The sequence below is a fragment of the Chelonoidis abingdonii genome, chromosome 2 (genome assembly GCF_003597395.2).
Source record: "Chelonoidis abingdonii isolate Lonesome George chromosome 2, CheloAbing_2.0, whole genome shotgun sequence".
In the NCBI taxonomy this organism is placed as follows: domain Eukaryota; kingdom Metazoa; phylum Chordata; order Testudines; family Testudinidae; genus Chelonoidis; species Chelonoidis abingdonii.
Genome location: NC_133770.1, coordinates 45,378,342 through 45,390,350, shown reverse-complemented (window position 1 = coordinate 45,390,350; position 12,009 = coordinate 45,378,342). Strand labels below are relative to the sequence as shown.

At 36.2% G+C, this 12,009-nt stretch overlaps 1 protein-coding gene across 3 annotated transcripts in view; it reads right to left on the bottom strand.

The window, feature by feature from the left end:
• The window catches only part of RUNDC3B (RUN domain containing 3B), a 178,216-nt gene that overhangs the window by 37,115 nt on the left and 129,092 nt on the right, over nucleotides 1-12,009 (bottom strand). For all 3 annotated transcript variants that reach the window (XM_032806254.2, XM_032806259.2, XM_032806268.2), the window contains exon 9: nucleotides 2,408-2,554. In XM_032806254.2, the coding sequence (XP_032662145.1) occupies nucleotides 2,408-2,554 (147 nt within the window). The remainder of the gene's footprint in view (nucleotides 1-2,407; nucleotides 2,555-12,009) is intronic.

Below are 12,009 nucleotides of genomic sequence, written 5' to 3'. Positions count from 1 at the left end.
TAGGAATCTGTAGGTTTGGAGCAGATCTGAATTGCAGAGTTAACTTTTTTACTATCAAACAAAATCATATTAAAGCTAAACATATAATTTTAAACCTAATGAATGTTAACTGGAAGCTGAATAAATCTGAAAAAAAAAAAACCTTTGGCTAAATAGAGCGTTAATCATAGAACTAGAAGGGATCTCGAGAATCCAGTTCCGTGCACTCAAGGCAGGACTAAGTATTATCTAGACCATCCCTGACAGGGGTTTGTCTAACTTGCTCTTAAAAAATCTCCAATGATGAAGATTCCACAACAACTGCTAAAAGACTAGTACTACAAAAATGGAAATTCAAAAAGCGACCAACAATTGAAGACTGGAGCACAGACATTATAAGTTTGGTCACTATGGAAAGAATTGTATACATAATAGAAATACCCAAGAAAAGGTATGCTTTCTTGGAAGTAACTGAATGAGCCCATTAAATATATGGGCCTCCCTCAACTCTCCCTCTTCTGTACCCACTTCCTTCCCTCTCTATCCCCCTCCTCTGAAATTTGGTTCTATTTTTTCATCTTCTTTTAATAATTATTCTTTAACTAGTTAGATTTTTATAAGTAACGTTTGTAAACTGTGTAATATAAAAATTGATTTATATTTTAATCATTCATATTGTATATAATTAAATGTTGAAAGTATAGCAAAACGGTTAAAATATACTGCAAGAATTTTATGTATATTTCATTATGTTTATATTATATTTATTAAAAAGTTAATAGGAAAAACATTGCAGTGTGAAGCAGATTTATAATCCATCCACAGGATGTTGTTAAAGTCTTTAAACCAATTTTCTTGGAAAGAATTTGTTAAAGGGAGAAAGAACTAGAGCAACTGTACTCATGGAGACAATGAGGTGCAGCAACATAATATAAAAAGGGAAAGGAGAAAAGCAACAAGAGGATTTTTGTTTCCTACTCATTTTCTAAAATGACTTTTTGAATTCAATACAACATAAAAACTAAAGAAATCTCATGTGACACGGCATTCATAGCCATCATGAGATGCTATTACCATTACACTTTATTAAAATTTGCTCTTGGCAGCACAGCTTTTCATATTTACCAGTTTTGTTATACATGATAGTATCACAAATTCTAATTGGACTTCTATTTAAAATTTAAGAGCAACAATGTTACCTTCCTGGTTGAAATTTCTAGTTGATTGAATGACCCCTAATCTATAGCAATTGAAGATCAAGCAGCAACATGAAGATGCAATTATTAATAACCTCAGATCAGTAGAACAAATTGATAATTTTGAATACTAATTTCTTCACTATGCTTGAAAACTTAGAATTGAAAACTTAATTCTCCCATTGCAAAATGATTCATTTACTGTAGGGATGCTCAAATTCTGGTCTGCTGGCACTATTTTCATTTTAGAAAATATATTGAAGTATCTGTTTAAAATGAAATAGTTGTATGCACTTTGCACCTGATATGTAAAAGTACTGTAATGCAGATCAAATTTTGAAGTCTTCATTTAAGAATTTGCTACCTAAAATTTGCGATAACCTACAGTGAAGTAGCTCATTCTAGAATAGGAAATAATTCAGCGATGTCATACAATTTGTGGCCACAATTCAGCAAAGCACTTAAGCATATGCTTAACTTTCAATGGGCACGTGTCCCATTCAGTATCACTCACTTCAATGGAACAGACACATACTTAAAATTTAGCATGTGATCAAGTGCTTTGCTGACTTGAGACAATACGTCCTGTAAATTATCATAGATAAAGATAATAGTAATGATGTATTAAAGATTTCTGCTGTGTGTAAGCGGATAATGGAGTTTATGCTGATGTTTTTGCATCTTGATTTGATTACAATAATTTGCACTTTCTGGAATATGCCACATTAAAAAATATTTGACTGCTCATTCTTCATTATTCTTGTTTTATTGTGCTATATCAGTCATCCAAATTTAAGCAAGCTAAATTAAGTGATTGTTTAAAAACTATATCAAACATCAATTTGCAGTATTATTTCCTAGTTCATAACCAAATAGATTTTCATTAATAACACTAACTTGCTGTATGTCAGTTCTGACATGAAATTCTAAAATTGCTCTCTGAATTTCCTTTTCATGTTTTTATTCAATGCACAGATCCTCATCTGGTACCACAACTGTACATGTGGTACAATTGTGCATAATGTCTGAGTTCCAAACTGCTAAATATTTAAACTGCATCCTAACCCCTACACTTTTCTACATCATGCGCAGGTAGCCAGGCCCTAAGGACACAGTTGGTATTAGAGGGTACATTAGCAGATGATGTGTCAGGGAAACAGAGGCGATATTAGTATGATTCTGAGTACTGTCTCCCCCCTCCCCCATAAGAGTGAACAAAAACCAAAACTTACTCATCCCATTGTTGACTGTGCTTTCTATAGAGCAGAGTATCCAAGGCAACAGCATTGACATCCAGAGCTCCCAGGGAAGGCCACTGATTGGTGAGGTGGGTAGTTAACTCTTGTCTTGATCTCAGATCATTATTCTTTAGCACAGTTCTGTTAACATAAAGACAGTGAATCTTATTCCATTAAATGTACTGTTTCAAGTCACACTAAGGAAGCATATAACAAAGAATCCTATCCAGGATGATGTTTCCTCTTAAATAACGTCTGCTTGAACACTATTCTGATACAACTAACAAAAGGTAATTTTGATGAGTTCTCTTTTCCTAAGAGAAATCAGTGTGTAAGAACAGAAAAACAAAAAGCTGAAATTACGCTTTACCGTCTGAAAAAACAATTGCATCTTAAAGATATATTTTTGACTGCATTACTGAACATCAGAAGACCTATTATTCTGCAGGATAGATAGAGAATCAGTTGCATACATAGTATCTACATTTAAAAATTATTATTATTTCTTAAGGTTTTTTTGCACAAAATAAAATCTAATCAGAAAACTTTTTTTCCTGGAACAGAACTGAAATGTTCAGGCCAATTTAGTTATAGGATGACAGTGTGCATACCATAGGTCAGTCCAGAAGTATTAACAAAGACTAGCTGAAAATACCTTATAATAATTACTAGAAATAATTTGCATATCTAAGCCACTCATATAGAAAGTGCTACTGAGCATTTTACAAGCCTGAATTATTTTAGCCTCACTTCAATCCTGTGACATAGACAACAGTTCTCATTTTACAGATGAGGAAATGGAGACACCAAGGTATTAAATCACTTGTTCAAGATCACACAGGAAGTCTTTAACAGAGGCAGGAGCAAGACCCAGGTCTTTAGATTACAACGCTTTGTCTTAAGTACACCACCACCTTTTTTTCAAACAGTATAATGGAAATAGCAACCAACTCTTACAGGAGAGCAAAACAGAAGGTTAATGAAAAGGTAGATTCATCTGTTAATTTATCCAGGGGAAACCTTAAATGTGGCTTCACACCGTATTGCTCACATCTGTTGAGAGAAGTCAGTGTTGCACACAGTCAGACGTTCAATAATTGGAACATAAGATCCTCCTGACAGTCAGTGTTTTGTCTGAAATACTGAACTACATTACCAATAATTTGATGATATTCTCTCATGAGTTAAAATTCATTTGTATTTATGTGCATTAGCAAGTAATGTATTGTGTAGATTTTTCTTTACATAGGTGTTTTGTTTTTGCAATGCAGTTTTATCTTCTGGACAATCAAAACATTTAGACCAGAATCCCGTAGAGGCTCCCCAATACCATATAAGGAATCAGAAGCCTCCAAAAGGGTAAAGTAGAAGGGCAGGTTACTGTCATCTCCAGATTTTTTTTTCCTCTTTTGGTGCGGGCTTCCCCCATCATTATGAGGCAGGAAATTTATGCATAAAATGTAGCCATTTTTGTAACAGAAAAAATGATGAAGTTCCACAGTGGGGAAAATTTTGAGGAGCCTTTTTCCCGCCATGAAGGATTCACAAGGCAAAAGTGGGGAATTTCACATAGCTGGACGACAGAGTCACAATTTGGTTACTTTCACATACTATGAATTCTTCTATTGCATCATCTCCTTCACATATTCCCTCCCTTTCTGGGGTTTGTAGTGAACACTACCCAGACAACCCAAATCTGTTGAAATTTAAAATGTCATGAATATGAGCCAAGGCAATTTTGTATGCGGAGTGTTAAACTGTCCTATAACTATGTGCTACTACCATACAGCTCTCAGTGCCAGTGTTCGCTCATTGGAGAAATAGGTAGCTGAATAGCAAGAAGGGCAAAATGTTGATCTATGTAGAGATGACAAAAGCAGAAATCCAGTTATTAGTGTGTAACCTAGGTTTCTGCTACTCAAGGTGTTCTGCTACTCAAGTCTTCACCCTGTCAGGATACCCAAAACATTATTCCACAGAGAAAAAAGAGTTTATAAGAATTTAGAAAAATAAATTTTGAAACTCTGCCTAACCAAACTTGGTATCTCCCCAAAGGAAATCAAGAAAGTAAAAATCTACAGATACTCTTGACAGGATTCCACTTTGCCACTCCCCAATGCTCAAGAGGAGACATGTGCCTACAGTAGTATGTAGAGGTACATTTTCCTCTCATTGAACATGCTTTCGCTTTTGAAACAAGAACCAAACAAACAGTTGGCTTGTTTTCCTTTATATTTAGATTCACATTTTTAATTGTTGTTTTACTTACAAGTACTGTAACTGAAACAAGTTATTACTGATCAGTGTTGGAGAAAATACATAGTTGTATCCACATTCTTTAGATTTCGGATGTTAGCCATAAATACCAATTGTAAAATCAGGTGAAAATAAATTTCTCTTGAAGTATTCTTTGCAAATCTAATTGTAAAATTAATATAGTTTGAGCTACCATATAGTTAGTAGAGGAAGACATTTTCCATTGCAAGATGGGACTCAAATCCACACATAGCGCTCAGAGTACATACAACAGTTCTCCAATAATCTCAGGAGTACTGAAATAACAATAATGTCAAAATAAAGTAATAGCAGTGCTCTCAGTGCTTGTAACATATCACTAGTATTGCTGAAGGAGCTTGATTTATTCTTTAACAGTCCCTCTACACAGTATCATAGGGCTCCATTGTAACAGGGACTCTATGGAAAGTCATGCAAATATGGTGCTTGCTTCCAATATATTAAGGGGGATTACAGAAGTATGTAGTATCAGAGGGGTAGCCGTGTTAGTCTGGATCTGTAAAAGCGGCAAAGAGTCCTGTGGCACCTTATAGACTAACAGACGTATTGGAGCGTGAGCTTTCATGGGTGAATACCCACTTCGTATGCATCCGACGAAGTGGGTATTCACCCACAAAAGCTCATGCTCCAATACATCTGTTAGTCTATAAGGTGCCACAGGACTCTTTGCTGCTTTTACATAAGTATGTGGTAACAGTTTAAAAGAGAAACTGATTTTGAAAGTCAATTACAGCACCAAGCTGCACAATATTCTTTAGGGTAATGAAGAGTTCATAGATGAAACGGCTAAAGGAGCGACCACACCAAAAATATCTGGAGTGTATAATGTAGGAAAGGGAAGAGATGGGTTACATTGACCTGAACTGGAGGAGCAGGGAAAGAGGCATGAAGGATGGCAAAAAAAAATATGGAAACAAGCATTTTAATTTTCCAAACACACTGAGAATTATGTAAGTGTACTGGAGATGAATATACAAATCCAACATCCAAATATTGTTGAGCACTCCCCTACTTAGAAAGGGAAAGGGGCACAGAACAGCATGAATTCCAGACACGACACCACTCTTAGAAGGCAGCTATACTCATTTTACTCAGGATAGTTCTCTGGGAGCAATTATAATGTGAAGCTGAACATTACTTTTGAGAACAGTTGTATTTCAACATTTGAGTTTTCTGCTGTCATCAGTGGTTCAAAAGTGCACTTTTTGTCATTAGAATGAGTACACTGAAGATTGCAAACCACTCTGTACTCTTGCTGTAACACTTATTTAACAATTGGAAGAATATTATTGTTAAATTTTTAACAAGATAGTTACCATTTATACACCAAGGTTGTTTTGTTGTTGTTGGGGTTTTTTTGGATAATTTAGCATTCTAATGAAAAGTTCACAAAGCAAAGGAGAAACACAATACAATACAATACAAAAATTGGTTAGGCAAGGACAATTGGCGGATAAAGTTATTTGTGCAAGACATTGAAGAAAACAGTTCTTTTGGAGACCCACAGAAAAAATAGAACTGTAAGAATCTGAGGGCAGTGGTGGCTAGAACTTTAAAATCCATGGCACAGTGTTAACTGCAGTTAAAAAATTAAAATTATGCAAGGAAATTATAACATTGTTAATTTATTAGTGCCTCCTTAACTCCAACCATAAAATTTCTTCCAAGATACTTCCATTTTAAATTGTTTCTTTACTTCTTTGAAAGTCAACCTTCAAGTTTTAGCAAACTAATATAACTAAAACAACTCTGAAGAGATCTTATTAAGCATCAAGTCTAGGTAAAGGCATATAATAAAATTAGGAATTTGCCATTAAAAAGGGAATAGTAATAATTACATCTACTTTTATCTGTAGTATTGTAAAGAACATTGGATATTTCAGTTGTGTGTTTTAAAGCTTTACACAGTATAACCACATGCTCATCGTTCAATACATAAACTACACATTTTTAGAGGGCAGTTGAATAAGTAGAAAAGTTTCCTATTTTATTTTGTCCCAAATCCTACTGTCTTGAGCTTTAAGCTTAGTACAAGACACAAGTAAAAAAGTAGTAATGCATCATCATGTTTTATATAGCACAAACTCAGATACCCTTCCAAGAATATCATGTCCTAGATGACAAGTATACAGCTTTATCTGCAAACAAAATGTAGTAACATGTTGGCATTTAGCCAAATATGTTGACAAAACTATAACAGATTACAGAAGCTTTAATTCAAGACCTTCAAAAGAAGAAATCAGAAATAAAACCAATCATAGCAGTAGGGTTACATGTTCCTCCCATCAGAAAGTTTGCATTCATAATTGTGATTGCAAAGTATAGTATAAAACAACAAAATCTTTCAAGGACAAGACAAAATAATAGAACTTTTCTATTCTTTTTGAAAACCATCAGATCTTTATTTACTGCTTGTTTACAAAGGACACGTAGTTTCTCATGTGTTATATAACCATAGAAAAATTACTTCAGACATCACAAGATAGACATTTTTATGATTTTTCTTTCAAACTACATCAGAATCACTTAACTGAATAAAGGCCTTGAACTGGGTCACAGTGCATAATGCTACAGTGTACATGCATTCAGGGCCAGCTCCAGTGTTTTTGCTGCCCCAAGCTGCAAACAAAAAAAAAGCCATGATCAGCAGCACTTCAACAGCAGCTCTACCACCTCTGCTTCATTCTTCAGCAGCAATTCAGTGGCAGGTCTTTCCCTCTGAGAGGTACGGAGGGATCCACCACCAAATTGCCGAAGAGGTGAATGTGCCACCCGTCTCTGTTCACCACTCCAAGTACCTGCTTGCTGCGCTGGTGCCTGGAGCCGGCCCTGCATGCATTTCCCCTTGGTCCTGAACACTGATGATGTGAGAGCACCACTCCCATCTAGTTGGATCAACTAGCAAAGTGCCCCAGATTTCTTTAAGTGAAAGCATGAACTGAAAGCTAAAGTTCTGATCAAAGGGCCTTGTCTCCAGAAGGAGCATCATATATAAAGAGAGATGAGAATGGCAAAAATAAAAAATAAATATATTTTGGCTTTAGGTGGTAGATGGCCCAACCTCGACACCCCCTCAAAAGAAAGAGAAAACCCAGAATGTTAGCATACATTTTGCACATACATTGTCTGAAACATAGTCCATGCCACAGCATCTAGCTTCCCACTACTTGCAAGGTATGAGCATGTACTGTGTGAATGACATCTCAACTACCACTCGAAAGCCTGTGAACATGGGGTTCCGATATTCAATAGTATGGTTATTGCCTTTTCCCCATTCCCAGTGTTTCTCTCTGGCCTGAGCACCATCCCTCATCCCAACAAATATAATGGTTTTATCAGATATAGAAAATGTAGCACCACTGAATACTGAAGAGGAAGAGAGGGAAATTTGCTGTATCTCACAGAACTGATAATTCAGCACTAATGGATGTTAAGTGCAGCACATGCATCAGGATATGGTCTAGGTCTTGATAAAGAAAAGGAACATCAGTAATCATGGGGATGGAATACATTTTGCAGAAGTTTATTTAAGATATCAAATGTCCAGATGTGCTAAAATCCCCTCATCACATTTCATGGCATTCACTTCCCATAGTGCATGTGAGAGAACAAATAAATGTGTGTGTAAAAGATACACATGCAAAAATAGAATTTACATATTTTTCAGATAACCTTTCACAGGTGATTTATTTGAGGATTAAAGTTTCATCTATCCATTATTGGTGCTAGATTTTTTTAAAAATATCTTTTGTCAAACAACTCATACATTCATCAAAAAAAATTTAAAATCTGAATTGAGTCAAAATGCCATTGCATTTAGTAACTTTTTAAAGAGAACAGGAAGTGAGAAAGATCAGAGAAAAACATGCAATAATAAGTACATGATTAAAAAAAATATGACTCAGGCCAGATGTATAAAAAACCCCTAAGCCAGCGGTTCTCAAATAGCGGCCCAATTAGCACACAGCTAGGTCTGGCTAAAGGCCGGCCAGCCTGCATGGCTGGATCTGGGTTCCCAGCTACCTGGTGCGGCGGGGTGGGGTCTGGGCTGCCCCACATAGCGGGGTCCGGAACTCCCAGCCAGCCCTGCAGGTTCAGGAATCCAGGGCTCCCAGACAGCTCTGTGAGCTCCAGGTTCTGGGGCAGCTGTGCCTGGCTGCCTCGGCCCTGCCACCTGGCCCGTGCAGCCCACAATGATAAATAAGCTGAGAACCACTGCCCTAACCTTACAGTACATCTCCGTTCCATATACCACTTTAAAGCACTCTGTCCCTGCTTTAAAATAACAATTACATTTTCTGTCTTATTAACGGATCACTACTTATTATAGCTGAAATACTGAGGATGCATCTTCTCATCAGTGCTAACATACTCCCAACAGGGGCAGCTCTAGACATTTCACTGCCCCAAGCATGGCGGCATTCCATGGGAGGCGCTCTGCTGGTCACCGGTCCCGTGGCTCCGGTGGACCTTCCACAGGCAGACCCTCTGCAGGCATGCCACCGAAGGCGGCCTGCCTGCTGCCCTCCCGGCGACCAGTAGAGTGTCCCCCGCGGCATGCCGCCCTAAGCATGAGCTTGGTGTGCTGGGGCCTGGAGCCGTCCCTCATCCCAACTGCCGCTAAGCATCTGCGGCAACTGCAGAGACATCTGCTCTGTCAATGAAATTGCTAGGGATTCAATTATACTTATCACTATCCAAGGGAGTTTAACAATGGCCATTAGTATCAGCATCAAGTTTAAACAACTATTCATAGCAACTCTTCTACATAGTTCAGACTTTCAAACCTTAAGTTGTTTATTTAAGAACTAGGGAGAAATTGGATTAGTGAAGACTTCAGGTGAAAACACTATGGATTCATAGGGCTTTAAGTGTTCACAGACCCTGTATTCAGGAACAGACATCTCTATACAATCAGCTCCCCACTTGAATATTTATCAGCTGTTTTACCCAACATTGATTAATCTAGTATATTTATTTTTTCAGATAGCTGAGGAAAATCTGTACACCAAAATGCAGGATATTAACAGTTTATGACTAGTGTGTGCTGAGAAAGAATACAAAAAATTCTTTTTAATGTTACACTGAGGTGTAAGTTTCACAGAAACATAGGCTACTACTACTGTATAAGGTTTTTCTGAAGCCCTTCCAGTGTATAATTCACAATGTTGTATTATGTTATTGTATACATTAAAAATAATTAAAATATCCCTAGTAATATTATGCTTAACAATTATAAAATAGTTTACCCCAAACTCAGATTACTAATTAGTATATTAATCCTCCTACTCTAATTAGGTTTGCCAGTCTCTCTGTGCTACATTTACTTAAATAAAATCGGTAATCAAACTAAAAGTTGGTAATATTTTTACGGCTAAAGATCTTTAACAGGCTGCAATTATTACAAATTCCCTTTTTATTTGAATCAGACTAACCTTTCCTGACATCAAACATATCTTTTTAATAGGTCTGTTTACTGAATATTAGATAATAAGATTACGTTCAAAGAAAATATGGACTCCTTTCTACAGAGTTGCTACTACATTTACACGTATAAAACCGATAAGATTAGGGTTGAGTATTTGAACAGTCCAAAAATAATCGGTCAACTGACTGGTGAAATACTAGTCAAACATTGTCAAATGTCAGAAATGGACAAATATTTTAAAGCACTGATTTATTAGAATAGTAGAACAACAGTAACAACAAAGAATAAGACTTTATGATCTCTAATTGGCTAAAATAATATCATTACTTTCTTTAGCAAGTTTAAGTTGGCATTTGAATGTGAATATTATTCAAGACTGAAAAATTATAAAAAGGACAGAAATAAAAAAAAACACAGAACAACTATAAAAGAAAAAAGTCATTTTTAAATGCACTGTGCTAGGTAAGCAGCAGGCCAACTCTTCAAGCAGCTTAATGACAGTGCCTCTATTCTCCATGTTAGGGATGAAATCTAATGACTGTGACCCCTTCTCTCCCTCCCACACTCCATTCTAAGTTAATTTCTGTATGTTTGTCTAGTCATTTAGATTGTAAGCTATTTGGGACAGGTACTGTGTCTTTTAACTTGTTTAATGTGCTTTGTAAAGTGCATGCACATTGATGGCCTGGTATACAAACAAAGATATAGACCTGGATATTCTACACTAGAAAATTAGGTCGGTTTAACTACATTGATTAGAATGTGAAAAAGATTCCAGCCAACTAAGATGATCAGTTTTCAGTTAGTTCACCTTTTCCCCAACAGGCGTATTAGCATTTATTAAAAAGTGTGTGATCAAGACATTTAAGTATGCATGCCAACAGATAGCACCAAAAATTAAATTCTAATAGGTAGCCATCACCTACATCAGGGCACTGTTACTGGAATATTTGACAAGTCAAATTAACAAGCAGCCTTGCCATGCCTAAACAAGAGGACTCGTATAACTAGGTTAACACAGAGAATAATGATTAGGTAATTTGAGAAGCTCTAATAACAAAAGAATAAAAACTACCATCTAATAGTAGACTGAACTGTGTTACTCATTTGAAGTTTCTGGGTGCAGGCAGACAAGAAATAGGTAGCTATTTCGTGCTCTCGCTGGTAGAATTCTCAGCTAATGTACGTACCATAAACATATTAAATTTGGGAATCATTATGGGAGTTAAAGTATTAACTAATCTCAAATCCAGAAAAAATAAATCTAAAAAAAGCACAAGCTCAATAGGAATTAAGGCTTCTACTCTCACATTGATCAGCACCATAATTCACGTCAATGGGGGTTGAACGAGACAATATTTACCCAAGCACTTTCATTTTTAAGTAAATTTAATCTTCCCAATTATACCTATGTAAAAAAAGGTAATTTCTTACCTGCAAATTTAATTTCTCCGAAGCCAGAAAATGCCAGTCTAGCGGGCAATATGATCTCCTACCAGGAGCTGGAGACGAAATAAACCAAACTTTGAGACTTTAACCCCCCAAAAAGGGAGCTATACTAGTTGTGTACTCCAGTTCAAGCACTACGTAAGTAGTGAAGAGTAAAAGTGAAAATCAAATCTCAAATAATTCCACTTGAAGAAAGAACAAGCTTAAAAACTTCATCTAGGACAAGTATGCACTGTAAAGGAAACATGAAATGCAAAATCAAAAATAATAACAAAACCTCCCGATAACTAAAATCTGTAAAACATCTCTAGAAATAAAGAGGGACCTCTCAAACTTTTAGTACTGCAACAAATACAGAGTAGGATCTCTGGACTAATATATTATTGGACTTTGAGAAATTAGATTAGCAGGTCTGAAAGCAAAT